This window comes from Thermobia domestica, chromosome 9 (genome assembly GCF_964235325.1).
Source record: "Thermobia domestica chromosome 9, izTheDome1.hap1.1, whole genome shotgun sequence".
Lineage (NCBI taxonomy): Eukaryota > Metazoa > Arthropoda > Insecta > Zygentoma > Lepismatidae > Thermobia > Thermobia domestica.
Genome location: NC_137462.1, coordinates 6,135,072 through 6,152,744, shown reverse-complemented (window position 1 = coordinate 6,152,744; position 17,673 = coordinate 6,135,072). Strand labels below are relative to the sequence as shown.

The 17,673-nt window shown below is 35.6% G+C and overlaps 1 protein-coding gene across 3 annotated transcripts in view; it reads left to right on the top strand.

The window, feature by feature from the left end:
• The window catches only part of LOC145694361 (uncharacterized), a 162,898-nt gene that overhangs the window by 113,169 nt on the left and 32,056 nt on the right, over positions 1-17,673 (top strand). For all 3 annotated transcript variants that reach the window (XM_081770513.1, XM_081770515.1, XM_081770514.1), the window contains one exon: positions 14,948-16,503. In XM_081770513.1, coding sequence (XP_081626639.1) covers positions 14,989-16,503 — 1,515 coding nt within the window. In that variant the 5' untranslated portion in view covers positions 14,948-14,988. The remainder of the gene's footprint in view (positions 1-14,947; positions 16,504-17,673) is intronic.

The window sequence follows — 17,673 nt, the reverse complement described above, 5'->3', positions numbered from 1 at the left end:
AGATATCGAATAATTACTGTAAAATGAGCGGTATTTTAATTCTGCCGGGATGAAGACTCTTAAGGGAGAGGTTTAGGGGGCTATAGCCTCGGACCTCCAGGTGGATAGGGGGGCATCGACGCTGATCAAAATCTTAACTGGCTATCTAAAAAGAATCATGAAGATACAATCATTATCACAAAATAAAATATGACCAAAAATATTAAACACATTCCCTTAACTTTCCTATTGTTCGTTCACAGAAATATATTAGGTGAAGTCAGCAGGAGCCACATATATATATATATATATATATATATATTATATATATATATATATATATATATATATATATATATTTATATATATATTTTCTAGCTCCGAACCTCCAGATGGGTTAATCCAACCCTGGTTCCGAGGATGATTCATATGTTGGGCTCCAAGTCGTCTCACTCTAGCCGGGACAGTCCCAGATTTACAGCATCTGCCATCTACTAGAAAATGTTCGAAACTCCAGATTACACTTTCGCTCCAAAAGTTACGTTAATATTATTTTTGCGTATTTTTTTTAAAAAAAAAGCTTTTCTTAGACGTAGACAGTGGCGTATTTAGGATTTTGTTTCGGGGAATATGCACAACACGCGAATAAGCACTTATAGTTTTCCTTACAAATGGTAAGGATGATGATTGTTGTATGTGGATTTCGGGAGGCTTGAGCTCGATAACCATCCCCCCTAAATACTCCACTGGGCGTAGAGCACTAATCTCTAGTGCGAGAGGTGTTCTTGTTTGATCCTGTGCCTTGAGAGTTTGTGTTATGATCGTGAATGCCCTCTGCGTTCACCAATTTCCTACCGCATTCTAATTCTACATTTTTACTAAAATATTTTTGTCATTAAGCATTGCGACAAATCTACCTTAAAACTAAAGATATCATAGCTTCCACGATTTACACATTCTTTAGATTGAAATGTACCGTTACCTTTCATTCTTGATTCCCCCCGCACAATAGCACTGTTGTTTTTTCGGTTACTCTATAGAGGTACTTAGTGTTTAAGTAAACTGTTACTTCCGTATATTATACAAATAGTTCAGCTTCCTATTTTAATATAAATTAATCTGAACATAAACTTGAAAAAATAAATTTGCATAATAACATTTTTAATTATTAAGAAAAAAAAAAGACTACACAAATCATAACTGTTAACAAATTTATCGAAGGTTGTAACCTTCTTTTGTGTTAAAAAGTTCAATTGCCTTCGATCTTTTTATTCCTATAAGATCACCTCTCTCTCCAGAGTTTGAATGACGGGGTGTGAGCCTGAGGCGAAGGCGGAGTCTTTTGTACGGGGCGTGGTGATCACGATGTGGTCTACACGAGCTCAATCTACTCTACAAGTTATAGCTTTAACATTTAAATGTAAAAAGGAAAGAAAGAAAAAAAAACGTTGAGGAAGAGAAATCAGATTTGTAAAGAGGTAGTAGTAGCACTTAACATATCTTGAGGCATCATGCACTCTCTTAGAGGATGCATAAACAGATTTCCTTTTCCTCTCTTTCATATTTGTGGAGGTGGAAACACGCTTTGTTATGCTTTTACTTTGTCATATGTCAAAAAGGAAAAAAAAAAAATGATTTACGGTGTTCCGAGTTGAAGAAATTCACTGGAAATTTACGTTAATTGCTCTAACGGGACATTTTGCGTAATTCTTTCATTGCTCTCGACTTTTACAGCAATCATGTAAGTTCTATAGCCAAGAAATGACTCGAAATACCCAATCATTCTATATCAATGTTCTCTATAATGACTCTATATCAGTCAATCAATCAATCAAGAGAGAGAGAGAGAGAGAGCAGCAGCAGCAGCAGCAGTAGTAGTGGCACAAGAAAACTGTTAAAGACCGCCTTGCTCACGAGAATTAGTTCGAATCTCGCTGCCAGCCGTTCTGATGTATTTTTGTCAGGTTGTCTGTTTCACAATGAAAGTAACGTTTTATTGTAATACCAAAATATTGACTATTTTCATTAAGACTTGCTTTTCATTTTCTGTTCTGAAACAAATTGGATGATTGTACTTGAAAAGTCCCTTCACCAGAGAGACTGGTGGGTGTTCATATGGTTCGCATGCTACGTTAAGCTGTAGTTCAATCTCATAGCTTCACTGCTGAAAGCGTCGTTAAACTGTACTGCAATTACTCACGGAGACTGCTTCAGACCGGGACCTATAATTGACTGAGTATGAGTTTAAATAAGCACAAAGACTATGAGACGAGACCTGCTATTTCCAGAAAAATCCAAACTTGGATTTATATCGGACAAATATTAGCAGGCATCGAACTCGGCACAACACACACAGAAAACGCGTTAGCCACTTTGCCATTAAGGAGCACGCGTGGACCTACAATTTGATGTGGAATCCACACACATGCATTCTCACTTCAGAACCACGAGTTCGTGCTGAAGGCAATGATACTAACCATTGAATCATCATGGAGATTTCTTTTGTAAGTTATTGTTCCATATTAAATGGTGTCCACCTACTGTGTCTGTAATTTTATTAGTAAATAAATAAATAATAATGGGGAATTCACATACATAATCTGTATAAGTTCTTGAGTCTTGATTCACTTGTGCTTCATCCCTAAAGCCAGCAAGTACTTTTATTTTATACCAAGCTTTCGATGGTTAGCATAATGGTTAGGATAATTCGGAGACAGTTCAGCTGTTTATGGCACATTAAAAGAAAAGAAAAGAAGAAATATTTATGTGAAAATTATATATATAAAAAAGCGAAGCCTGGGTAAGTGGGGTCTGGATAACTGAGAAACCTCTATTATTGGGAGTACTGTTCTTCAGCGTTACCTCTGTAAGAGAAATCTCGACCGTTTCCATCCTTTTCCACTTGCTAAGCAAGAAACTAGATTTTTAAGTGAGATACTTCCAGGAGTGAAATGAACTTGCCGGTCCTTTCCGATTCCACTTATCTAGGCTTGAGTGTACACACAAATCTTCCCGAAAGGGATTGAATGAAATTGAGTGTGATGCGTTTAACTGATTATGCCATACTCCTATGTATTTCACACCTCTGTTTTACTGTGTCTGCCTTCGCTTGCAGTACACACTATAGATATACCAAATTGACTTGACACCTCGTCTTTCAAGCGCTGCTATCGGTTGAGGGAATTCTACTCACTTCTGTCATCCGCTCTCTCGCTTAGCAATAGCTGAACCTTTATTGGCTCAAAACGTGGGTGTGTCGAGAGTGTGAGCTTTAGTTCGTATTTTTGCCATGGCTCAAGATATTTTGGCAGCACTATAACTGCTATTCGGACATAAGCTCAAACATTTCACGCCTGCTGAGCTATTTGATGTTAGAGAATTTCTTATGGCTTGGTCTGGCACAAATTTGATATGAGTAAGATCGTTCACTTTGTGAAGACTTAGAGCCATCTCAGTCACGTAACTGTTGTTATTTGGAATTGTGCATGCTTAAGCAATAGCTTCGAACCGTGACCGCGATTGAAGTCCGGAGTAGTTGGCGCGTGCGCAAATCATGCAAGGTAACACAATATAGGTCGTTCCTCAACACACTATCTCGCCTTCCGGAGAGATGTATTATGAGACTACGGCACTGGCCCCAACTTTACAGTCACGTACTTGTAAGGACCCTTATGTCTGTCGGGAGAAGTGTCCAACTCAGTAAGATACTAAAGATAATTGAAATTCGCTGTGCTTATATTGTCTTGTAGTCAATTCAAATTTCGATTTTTTTTTTTCATTTTTAAAAATTAGCAATATTGTATTCGTGCGTAAAGAATTGAGGCATCTTAGTATAGATAGTATTCTAGTTAAAATTATCAGTTATTTCAACCAGGTCTTTCTCATAATATACAGGTGGACTTGAAAAATGCAGTAGGTGGTGGTACTAGATTGACCCTACGTTTGCAGAATGTAGAGACCGGATGTTTAGGCATTAAAAACCTGGAAAATAGGTACTCAAATAGGCATTTAAAATTTAAAAATAAGCACTAAAATAACTGGAAATAATGGAGATAATCACTCAATACAATTAAAAAACTAGACTCAGGTCATAGATAATGTTTAAAGAATATCAAAACATATCTGTTGATAATATCCTCTTTTTCTGTATATAGAAAAACGAAGCTTGACATATTCCATGTATATTTGGTAAATACATTCTATACAGTAATTTATAATTACACATAACAGTCCAAATTTTATACACTATCAGTACACACAGCAGTTCAAAGTTTTACGGCACCTTATTACTAAGAACAGCACTTGTACAGTATTTCTCGAAAGGGACAGAATCCTTTCTTGAAACACTAAATTATGTATTTTTCCCAATAAAGTTTTATTTTGAAGAAAATGCATAGAATATGCAACATTAAGCACTAAAGCAATTATTTAGGCATGAAGGGGCGAAATAAGCAAAATAAAACTGGCTTGAATTGAAACTGAACCCCATATACTTTAAAACGTCTTTTTTTTTTTTTTTTTTTTTTTTTTGTATCATATCTTTAATAGGCAATTTGCCTAACATCCGGTCTCCAGCAGAGTGTGTAGAGGGTGAAAGAACAGCAAAATAGTTGTTAGCCAGTCTTTAAAATAATAATTTGAGTTTTCTGTTTATCATCCTCGTTGGAGGATTCTGGTGTCAGTCCGAGTAATTGTTATTCGAAACTTCCTGTGTGAAACTAAAGTAGATTTACAAACTGGAGAAAAATTAGGTACAGCATAGAACAGCAGTACATTTAGAGACGGGAATTGAAATTGTGATGATTAGTGGTAATAATAGAGCTCATAGCGAGTCACTTTTTTTTAACTAAAAGTTTTTTTTTTTTTTTTTTTTTAAGTTGGTCACTAAAAGTTACTTTATTGGAAGGTAAAATGACTTTTTCGTGTGATTTGTGTTTTGCATTGACAGTTTTCTAAGCAAAATATAAAAATAAATGGAAAAGGCAGAAACTTGTTACTCATTCCTCTTCTGGAAGCTTCAGTAATTGCTGCCACATGTGAAACAGTCAGCTTGATTCTCACTTCAGCTTTTATTCTTTCTAAAACACAGTGGATGGTAGGTGGATACTTAAGATCTCAAGGTGGGGTTGAGAACCCTTGTGTCTATTCTTTCTTCTATCATAATAGTCCTTTAGTTTTCTCACGTAATAGTTAACGTTATGTTTGGTGGTTCATGTTTGTCTTGTGTTATGCTTCTTGTACGTTCTACTTAAGAGTAGGTGATGAATTTGAATTTTTCATAGCTTTGAGAACTCTCAGTGCTAAGTTAAATCTAATGTCTGGAATGAAAAAATTCAGAAATAGGCCAGAACTGGTTCCACTTACTCAGAAGCTTCTTACATCTGCTAAGTCTGCTTACCGTAACTACAAAGCATACTTAGAAAACCTAAGAAAGAAGGAAGCTCAAAAAGAAGGAGTAAAGAAGAAAAGATGAAACAAAACAGCAAACAGAGAGAGGTGATGGAGAAATTGACAAAGGAAAAACGGGGCATCATGAGATTCGGTCACTTTTTCGTGAGCTTTTGTCACTTTTCAACTATTTACAAGAGACCAGACCACTTTGAGCCCTGTAATAAATTCTGTACACTTCTATGATGGTATTCCCATCAGGAAGAACAGAATGCAAAGTGAAAATATTCATTCCTAAAATAGTTGGCCAAGAATGCAAGTAAAACTATGAAGATGCAGGAAAGATTAATTCCCATTAGAGATTTGAAACTATAAGGATGTTACATAACGTATTCACTTTCATTTTTTTCCCCTCAAAATCTCGACTGTGAATTGATCCACAGCCGGTAGTTTCGGTTCGTCTCACTCGTACGTTATGAAGAGAACGTCAGGACGTGAAATTAAGATGTTTTCGTTGTGCCTTATAATTACGAGATAAAATAAAAAGAAATCTAATCATTGTAAAAAACTGAAATTGACTGTTGATAATTGTATGTATGTGTGTGCTGTAGAAAAGTTGGTTATACAACAGTTTAAATTGAAAAGGAATGTATGTAACGTTACTGAAAACAGGAATGACACATGACCCTCCTAAATATGAAATGAAATCTTTTACTTCCTACGGTTATGCCGTTAGGCTAAATGAGACGACGATGATTTTTAAAAAAAATGATGAAATGGTGGAATGAAGAAAGTGGGAGGAAACGGGAGAACACCAAGAAAACCCACGCACACGGTGTTTGTTTACCGCAAAGTTTATTTGGCGCGAACTGGGATCGAACCAAGGACCCCATGCACCAAAGGTGAACGCTCTACCACTGAGCCACCTGGTCAAGGGTTGAGTTGGGATTAGGCGTCCCTTTCAGCATCGTGCTTATATAAAGCGTAACACAGCTTCCACTGGGAATAGAACCCTGGTCCCCCACAGTTTCTCTCTTTGTGTTTCGATTATTTGGTAACAATTGCAATGCTTGTGTAAAAATATTCTGAGAAATGTTGCTATTCTTACCTTTGCTTTTCGTAATGGTGGAGAAAAAGTCTCTTAATTAATTTTTTTTTTCGTTTAAAAAGTACAAGTCCTTAAAAATTTTGTGCCATGAAGCATGACATTGAAAAGTAAAGTAATATGACAAGCACTGTATGTTTAGAAAGAAAAGTCTAGTTTTATCATAGTAACTGTGACTTCTGCAGCCAGTCTCCGGAATGTGCTTTGTAATAATTTGGTCTGTTTTAGCGAACTTAACAGACAGGTGAAGAGACAACTCTTTGCTTTCAAGAGGAACTTAGAGACCAGGAAAGAACAGCTCTTTAAGAGAGGAAGACAGTGCTTATTGTTTTCTGTCACAGAAGTAGAATTTGTCTGTTATAAGTCACGATCACAGGCAGTCTAATACTTTTACGTCGTAGGCTATACTTCCCCACTCCTACAAAGTAATGAATTTCAAATGTATTTGTGCGTACAGAATTTGAAGATGCTGCTGTTACTATTGCTTATTTTCGTTTCAAATTGTCGAACAGGAATCCAGCACTGCCTCGTTCTTTAATACACATCTAGACGATAGGATCATTCGAAAAGAAAAAAGGAATATTATCTGCAGTGTAAAAACAACCACATCAGAAATTTCTGGTACAATAAATTAAATATTCTGTAATAGATAAGAAAAGGGAGACGGAGCCAGAGCCTCAGGCAACTTGGACTGTAATCTGAGCATGATCACAGCACTATAGCATGATTTGTGTAGAAAACTGCAATGTGACACGATTTTCGATTCGGTAATTAAGTAGAGATTGTTTGTTGGAGAGAGTGGAGGAGGTATTAATTTTTTATCAATTTAATGGTTAATGTAAATTGCTTTGTTAATTCATGTGCTTACAATAGATTTTTTTTTTCACAGGAAATTGATTTTTTGTTCTCTCGATGACAGGCAAAGTTCTAGGAGGCAATGGTACCATTCGGGAGGCAAGCGTCAGGTTGTGAACCAGAGTTTAGAAAATGTTTCTGAGGATTAGGTCTAGTTCAGTACTAAATTTTGAGAAAGATTGGGGCTCGAGCTAATTTTTTTAAAAATTGATCGGGCCGGGGTCGGGCCAAAAACTTTTAAAATTTATAGGACCGGGCTTGGGCCAAGTATTTAAAAAAACTTAGCGGGCGGGGCTGCGTTCGGACCGAAACCATCAGCAGTACATTTATCTACTTTTCACCTTTTAATCAAGGGGTCCCGTGTTTTAATTCTCGGTCGAACCACAACCCATCTTTCAAGTGTAAACAAAGTAGCGATTCGGAGTGTCCCTCTAAGCGAAAGTCTTCTCCGTGATAACCTTGGTATTTCATAAGGATGTTAAGCCTAAACATACGAAATAAAACCAAACTATATATATTTCTACTTTAGTGAATGCCTGTTGTTTTATGAAGTGCCAAGGTTGCTTAAATATATTGATAGAAATTGCCAAATTTATCAACTGCCTACGTAGCTTCCAACATCAGCTTGGATTTGACTTGGTTTTAATTTTATTGAATGATATCTACATACCAAATGTGTAATTTAATACGTCAGTTTTAGCGTAGTGATTGATACATTGACCTTAAAATTTTACATGCAAATACATTTAAAGAAATAACAGGATTTTCCCAATGGATAAGGCGGGAGTTTCCCGATTTAAATATAATTCTGTATAATGTTTTTACTTGTGTAACTGTTTAAGTTTTTGTCCTTCTGAAATAACTCTTGACAATTATATTAACAAGTAGGCCTATGTAAAGATCAGTACAACGTATTTTTATCAGAAGTCCTTCGTGAGTGAGTCGGCAATCGCATTTGTGACTAATTAGTCCCGGTTTTGTGTCCAAATGGACAATTTCTCTTGGATGTAAGCCGAGAAGCGGTTTGGATTCCGCTTTAAGCTTATGTGACCCCTTTCAGCATAACTCTGTTGTTGCATAATAACACCAAGGGGAAACAAACTAATTTCTGTTCATATTTAATATAAATACATAGAGTAAATTATTTAAACCCCCCAAAAAAACTGGTTTAAACCCCCCAAAAAAGGTTTAAACCAAAAAACCCTGGTGGTTTGGTTTTTTTTCAATAAAAACCATGGTTTTTGCCAACCTTGTTTAAAATTATTTAGAGCTACAGAAATAACAAAGAAACCTAAGGAAAAAAGATGCTTGGTAGTACAACCGTTGGGTACCAACAATAAGAGAAATTTTGATAACCTAATTATAATGTAAATATTTAGGAACAGAATAGTTTTGATAATGATTTTACTATGACAGAAAATAGTCCCGTAAGTGTTCATATGATTTTACCTTAGTATTTTATTTTTCTAACCTTTGTCATAATAGAGAAAATATAATTTTGTATGTAAGACAAAAGTGCGTGAGATTCGTAAATAAATGAACCCAGTGGAATCTCGGAAAAAGAAACATTGTATAGAGATACTATAAGTTAACTTGAATATGCCAAAAATAGTCCCTCTTTGCCATTTGTGTGTTTGATGTGATGAAAGCTGATTGTCATACAGTTTTAATAATGCAATGGAAGGCGAAATTACTTTTGAGTGATAATGTTCTTGCCATGGTCTGCGAAAAATGAACGTTCGATTCCATCAGCTGTTGCTCGTGCGTGAAATTAACGATGCGTGTCTCCAGTGGTGCCACATTTCGTCTCTTCTCACGTTCCACAATATCTACACACATCCTCTGTTTCTTCACATATTGAAGTGCTCAGCGGTCGAATGCACGTACTTTCTTTCCTTCATGCATTTTTTTCTCTTACATAATATTGTGGCATGTTCTTGTAATAAGAACATTTGCGTGATACCAAAGCTTGAGGTTTCCCGAAGTGATTTGAAAAGCGACAGCTGAAGAAAGTTATGTTCCACTCAACATGTTTAGTGGTTCTTATGTTTATATTCAGTAACAGTTTAATTTGAAACATGATTTTTTTTTTTCTGTCCTTACCAGTTAAAATACTGACATTTTAGCCCATCCAGTTAGCGCATGTTGGATGAAATGATGCATGATTAGCTCGTCTGGTCGCAATGCCATTGTTTATGGCGTCTTTGACCTCAAGTATGCTTCCTGAATTTCAGGTCTATTCCGATTTCCTCACTGGTTTGGTTAAACCGAAATTTAATGCCGCTTCTCGGAGTGAGCACGTTGGCAATCGCTTCAACAATTTCAGATAATAATAATAATTATTATTATTATGTACTCATATCAGCCTTGAGTGTCAGTTTTTTTTATGTAGAATCTTGTTTTTTTAATTTTTTTCTTTCTGACTTTTCATTGAATCATTAGAAATCATTACAAAATCGCATTTAAAACTTCTTCAGTTCGTGGTTATACTAATCGGTTCGTACGTTTCTCTGATAGAATTACTACGATATTCACTTATTGGGAGTGAAAATTTAAGGAGGATTTCATAGAACTTTATTTCTGAGAAAGTAGTACTTTTCAGTACAATTTCTGTAAAGTTTTCTCGTATTTTTCATGTAAAAAAAAAAACTGTGCTAATTGCGTTACACATTTAGTCTTGTTAAAAAGATCAGGGCCACCCATCACTTTAAAAAGACCTGGGTTCGATTCGATTCCCGGTGGAAGTTCATATCGCCAGTTTATTTCAAGAGTGACATAACTGAAAATTTCAGAAGAAGCGTTTGAAAGTTTAGAAACGCATTGAAAAAGATTTCGCACAAGAATAACACAAGTGCTCCCTAACGGCCAGTTTTGGAAGCAAGTCTTTTTTTTTTTTTTTCACCAGAGATAGACATCAAGATTAGCTTTAATTTTCTGCCCATAAGTCAATAAGGGTGATTTTTAAGTTATGTCACTTGAAATAAACAGGCGATATGGTTCGGATTCCACATTAAGGTATACGCCCACTTCTCATATAGCCTCTCTGCAGAAAGGGACGTTAAATTCACTTCTATCAATGAGCAGAAATAATATAAACAAATGTTATATAATTCGAAATAACGTTCTATAATATATTCTTTTAAATAAGGTACAGCATTGCAAATACTCAGACATTGTGTGTCCAAAATGATTAATTAGAAGTCAACGTTTAAATTTCGTGAAGTTTGTAAGAACACCTCTCCTATTAAAATTACCTGTGCTTCTACGAAATTAAATATTAGTAATGTACATTTGTCAATAAGTCAGTGGAGTTGCGACAGCAAACGAAAATTCGTCGAGTATAATTCTTCTTGTCATTCAATATATATGTAAACCACAAGAGATATGTTGTAATAATTCAGCTTTTCTTTGGGTATCCTTTAAACACACAATAAATAATTGAAACTATATTCGATCAATATTTTGCTTTCCCTACGTAAAAAATCTTTATAAAAAATACTGCATTGTCGATAGTTCAAATTTCCTGATAATAATCTTCTCATCTATAAAATTTAGAATACCTAGAAAAATATCTATTAAATTCTACCCCTCTTAAGTGTAGCATTGCTCCTGTCTGCTTCATTGTTCCTTACTCATCTTATATTTTATGGCTATAAGGTTTACGTACACTCATGTCCAAAATGATTGTCGCATGTCTTTAAATATGTTGTAGGAATATAATTTGATAACGATTTTGACCGTTATTTATGTTGGTATGTGTATAATCGGCAAAGACATGTATGTGGTAAATTTCATGTCAAAAGAGCAGTAAATAAGAACAATATATAACCCAAAAAAATCATTTCTTGTCCATTTAGCGATATTTTGTTTTACTCACTCTTATTTTCGTATTTATAATTTTCCTATGTAATTTACCACAAATATACATTTCCCGATTATACACATAGTAACAGTATTAAAAATACCCTCAAATTACATTCCCACAACAAGACAGTTATAGATATGCGACAATCATTTAGGACATGACTGCACGCATCTTTGGTGCGAGAGACCCGGGTTCGATTTCCGGTGGAAGTTCATGTTGTTCGAATTTACGTTAAGCTGTGTCCGTCTTACGTAGCCTCGTTAACGCCAAATCCAATCTTCTTAACGCTTTTTGTGCTGCTTCATAGTGGTGAAATAGATGCATGAATTCTCCCAGGACAGGATTTTAGAATATAACCGCAAAGCCAGGAGCGGGTGTATTAATTGTGACCGTAAAGTTACCGTTTCGTGGTTTTGACCGACCATCCAGCTATAAGATTATAACTCAAACGAGTAATGAACAAATTGTGGAAAAATATATGTGCATGACGCAAGCTTAACAAGGGTTCGAATTAGGAACTTCACACAGACCCCATCCCCCCCCCCTCATGGGAGTCCATCATTGGAATGGAAAAAGCTGAAATTCCTATGAAAATATATGCTAGTGTAGTTTCAGTTTATTAACTACTAATATTAACACATCAAGTAAAGTACCAAAAGGAATAACGGTAGTGTAAATACTATCTGTAAAAAGGGATCGTATTGTTGGAAAGATTTGTGTGTTTCAACCAGTGCTTAGCAAGAACTGAACGTAGTTTCTTGTGTGGACCCATTCACCCAAGCTCTATTTTGAGGATTGATGCAAACTGTTACGCAGCCATGATGCAGGGCTTTAGATCGTACGTGCGACTGTAAACATTGGTTCTCGAACTTGTGTAATAATGTAGATGTGAACTCGATCAGAATGGAAGTTTTGTGTACAAGGTTACACACCTTAAATTCTTAGTGTCCTCGTATCAGTATCGAGCATTTTTTCTTTACTCAGTACTTTTGAATTATCCGTGGATGCAGATTAATACAACAACTAGAAATTTCGAAGATTTTTTTTAAACTCATGTTGTGCCTTGTGTTAGTTTCCAGTTACAATACTTGATAAACTCGAAAGACATTTATCGTGTTCTTGTGTACTTGCAGTTTGGTTCTAGTAAACGTAATAAACGTTGAATTTTCGTTGATAACTAGTAACATCTTCAAGACTCAGGTAAGCAGGTTGTGTTCGCAGTGGAGCGGTTACGGGTTTTCCCATCTCCTTTCAACAAGATATTATGGTAAAATAAAAATTACCGTATTAAAGTAACAATATGTTATACTGTTAACATGTTATACTGAAACCATATTACTCTGCTTGAGCCCCTTAAAATTCTGTGTACGTCACTGTAGATGTAGAGTAACTAAGTATTAAGGAACCATGTTCGTTAAATGGATATATTTTTTTTTTATTTCTTATGTAAGTAATTTCCATAATCCTGCCCTGACTAATATATTTTCGTACATATGTCTTGACAGTTGTCGGCGAAAATTGGACGTTTCCCTTGTTTAGGATAGAAAAGAGCAATGAATACTTTGAGTTTGCTCTTGATTATAATGCAATAATTAGCTTTTAAAACTGTAGCGCTAATCAAGTAAATAGTCTGCCTTACAAGCTGTTAGTGGAATGATATGGTCAGTGCATCACTGTGGTAGGGCAGCACCGGGAATTGTGCCCCCATTTAGAAACTGAATCGGGGATAGTCACACCAAAAACAAACGGGATAACGTCGCTGCACCTCGAAGAACCGCTGTGTGACATTTTTGTCGAAAATGTTATGCTGTGCAAATAAACCTGAAAGCTGTCAGACAGTATCCCTTATAATGTTATACGTGAATATTCAATTGTTTCTCCACAACAATAAAAAAGATAATAGATTGAAATTAAACTCTTCAAGTTCTCATCGCGTACGTATTGATCCTCTATGTGCTTATAAAGGTGCAAAGATAAACCGACGTGTGCTACGTAAACACAGTAATATAATATTGTTGAAGCAAGCTACAACAATCTCCAGTGCATAATATACGCAGAACCAATTTTATTTTATTTTTCATGTTTTCCCGTGAATATTTGGCACAATTTTAAATTTGGAATGTATTTTGCTTCTCCTGAAAAATTAAGTTTTTAACACAGCGGTTTTTCGAGGCGCAGCGACGGTAAATTAGTTTACGTTAGCAAAAATATACCGTGTAATATGGCTTCCTGACACTACGACATGATGCGTCTTCAGGAAAGCCTCTAGATCAGGGATGCAAATAAGCAAGAAAATTTTACTCGCCCAAGAATAAAGCTATTAACCCCACATCCCACAATAGAAACCATTTACTTACCTTCAATGTGATATTAAATACTCGCCCGTACCGATGAACCACTCGCACCGGGCGAGTGGTTATTTTGCATTCCTGCTCTAGATATATAGGTTAGCTGCGAATAGTTTAGGGAAGTTAACCACTATATCATTTTATCACTTCTTCAAAAACATTCACACAACCCTTGAACCAGGATTGTAACTTAGCACCACCTCAACAATATAATATTATATAAACACGTGTCGCAAGTTGAATTGAATTAAAGCAAAAGCAATATTGCTATATGTTAGTTTAAGGTGTTTCTGTCCTGTCCTTTTTGCAAGAACAAACAAGGGGGAATTTTACTAGTCTCAAGAAACCGTACGAATGCCTGTAAGAACCATTAGTTCTTTCTTCTACGTGTTCTAATCGCGACGTTTTTGAATACAATCTAGTCGGCAGTTGAAGATTAGAGATAGAATGTATATTGCAGTTGAACCAGATTATGTTATTGTTTTCGAACTACTTACACACAAAATATGCAAAATTGACTTTTATGTGATAACTTCATATTTTAGTTGTTAGTGATAATGGAGATAATAAATCACTGTGTGGTCATGTGAATTCTCGAGAGAAATGATAAATTTCTTTCGTTGTTGATTGCAGTATTAAATGTCTCCTGTTTTATTATAGGTCATTGTTATCAAACAAGTGTTGTTTGGTATTATTACATCTTTTACGTAACTTAAATCAGTTTTAAAGGGAAAGATTAAAAGTATTATTTTCATATAAAGATGAGATAATACGTGTTTTTATTTTGAATGATTTTCTTGTAGCATTTCGTACTTTTTGTACTATTTTTAGATTTTTATTATTTGTATTAAGATTTTTTTCCGGAAAGGATGGTAATCTTATACCAGTTAGCAGACCTATTCTTGTAGTGCTGGCCTCATATTACTGATTTTATTATTTAGTCTTGTAGAAAGGGGGGAAGGGAGAGACATGTTTGGGGTTATAAGGACCTCATTAGTAATAAAAATGTCAGTAAACTGTGTAAGGGTGTTCATTTTGCTGAAATCTTAATTTTTGGAACTAGAATCATTTGATGAATATGTGAGTTACTGTGAAACTTACACAAAACAGGAAAACTATTGTAAAGATATTGGGAAGAAAAATTCGTGGGTAGTATTTGTATGTTTAATCATTCTTTTAACTTATCTGATAAATAATTTCCTGAAGATGTTTTCATCGAGCCATTGACAATTGATATATTTAAAAGATAAGCTTTTATTCCAAAGTTGAAACCGTTTCTGATTCATTGTGTGAATGTGATAGCTGTTAAACTAGTTCTAGAATTAGAAATTTGTTCTAATAATTGTAAAACTGAGCTTGTTTTTCAATTTCATATTAAAAGTGTATTTTTCTTATTTTATATTGTAGGTTTTTCATCGTGACTGCTAACCAGGATATAGTTCTAAGCAATGGCTCCTGCGCTATCCCGTCAGCTTTTTGTGTGGTCGTTGGCTCCAGTTGCGCTCCTCTTCAGTTATCTGTGGTACAAACGAAAGAAACCCTTTGTGCCTAGTGACGGAGGAGGGACTACGAGAGGCAGAGAATTGTATTCCCTCTCAAAGAAAGCAGTAGTTGAGGAAGGCCAAGGTGATGCTGGCTTGAATTTTTTCAGTGAAACTGTTCAGATAGATTCCGTTCAGCATAACTCCAGAAAGCGGAAATTGTCCGATAGTGTTGCACGCAGACTAGAGGAAACAACATTACCTGAATGTGAGTGCAATCCGTCAGATAATTACAGTGATTTCAGTGAAGATAGAGTTGTGAAGGCTTTTGTTAACAGTGCTACAGAGTGTTCTGTAGATAACGATACAGATATTGCTGCTAGTGTGAAAAACTTAGATACAACACAAGACACAGTAAGTGAGGGTGCTACGGAAGTAATTTCCAGTAGTTCACCTGAAGAAAACGTTGCTGAAACTTGCCCAATTGAAACCCACAATAGTACGAAAGACTCTGCAAGTGTTTTTGTCGAGGTGCCTACAAACACCTCAAGCAGCTCAGTGAATGGTTCCCAAAGAGTGAATGTTTGTGCTGATTATAAAAAGGATCTAAGAAAAACTAGTAATCCTCTGAAAGTACATGTTTATGTTGAACTTAAATGTGATTCCTTGTCCTGTGATGAGTTAGTCGATAGTGTTAAAAAAGATTGTTCAGTTACAGTGAAAGAAAAGTCTGATTTCGAGACTGAAATTGTTGATAATAACTCGTTCACTTCTTCAGTTACAAATAAGGTCTCCACTTACAGTCTACGTGGTGAGAACTCTTTGTCGCGGTCGCCCAGTGTAGAGCGCAAGAACTCGCTAATAGAGAACGCAGTTGAATCTGAAAGGGATATTGGGTTGAATACTGTGATTGTTGGAGAAAGCTCTTCAGAAGCTTTAAACCAACAAAAGGTGTGTGATACTTCAGTGTGCAGAGAGCGTCAGAGTTCCGGAGACAGCAGTTGCTTAAAAAGTTGTGATTATTATTCAAACACTTGCCAGAGTTTAACTTTAGATACAAACTTAGCAGACGTGCCTCCAAACGTTAGTGATACAGGTGTAAAAGAGGAGGAAATTAGCTCAACTAGTGCCTTTGAATATCAGTCATCATTTTCAAGCATGGCTCGAAAATCTACACGCAACATAGAAAGTGAGGCTCAAGGAACCCAGGAGCACGAGTGTGAACTCCAGCCTAGAGCAGGAGCGACCAGTGATAGTGAACGGTGGTTAGAAGAAAAATTTGCTGCCATAGAATTGGAGAATAGTATTTCTTCCTCAAAACAATGTGAGTCGTCTTTGAACTATGACAAAGATGTGAGTAATCGAGGAGCTGAGCAACCTCATAGTAGTCACCAAAGTGAGAGGGATTCAGCAAATCATAGCCCCTCAGAAGCGATGCTTGCAAGTCCTTCCATGAGCAATTACTCCGATGAACACAGCGAGGTAAGCATTGATCATACATATAATTATTGGATTATATTCTATAACAGTTGAGAAGGCTTAACTAAGATAATTTTCTAAATATTAAGATCAGTATCGTAGCAGTTGACTCAAATGGCTACTTTCCTGTTATAGTATTAACCGGCACTTCCATCATACAAACTTTTCGTCATCCTAAGGTAGTTATTTCAAAATAAATCGTTTATAAATATGTGGTAGTTCACATGGGTACTTTGGGTTCTTGTCCAAATTGAAGACTATTTTTATTTCATTCACTGAGGAGAGAGAAAATGTGCCTAAAGTAATTCGTAAATACTGAAAAACATTTCTTCTCGATGCAAAAACGCGAAAGATTTTTAAAGTAGTAAAACCTCGTAAGGATGGTTGAAGTAACGGGGGGGAAGGGTATGTTGAAATATTGGAGATAAGAGGATGTAATTAAAAGTAAAGTTCATGGCATTGCATAGTGTGACGATCGATTTGGAATAATTTCTAAATAATTAGGAAGACAAATAACGAGATAAAGAGCAAAATACCTAGAATGGAAGATTGATGTTGACTGTATGAATTGATACCAGAACATGGCCCATTTTTTCATTGCCTTTCCATGTATAGACATACAGCTCGTTTTCATCCTCACGTAATTAATAAAGTTGAATTATTAAGCATTATTGTTCAGTTAATTAAAAAATAGTTTTGTTTTTCTAAATTATTTTAATTTTGTTTCTTTAATTTTCATACTGAAATGAAGGATATGAATTTATGTAATCTTAATATTAAAATCAGACTAAGATTTTGTCCCTGTAAAAATTATTCACGATAATCTGTAATATTCTTTTCTTCGTTCAGCTGCGATAAGAAACTACAGGGCTAGCATAAATGATTAATTCATTTTCAAAAGGCTCTGTTTTCAAAAATATTACACGTACACACACAAGAGATTTATGAAAAGAACCATAAACTCACCAAGTTTATACACCCTCTACAAATGTTCAATATGTGCCTCTTTGGTGACACGACACACGTTCAGATGATACTCGAGCTCATTCCATACACTTTGTAGCATAGTCCTGTCAATTGTCTGCACTGCAGCACTGGTGCGTTCGCTGAGCTCGACTAAGGATTACGAGGTTTTTAACGTACCCCCGCAGGAAAAAGTGGCAGGGCGTTAAA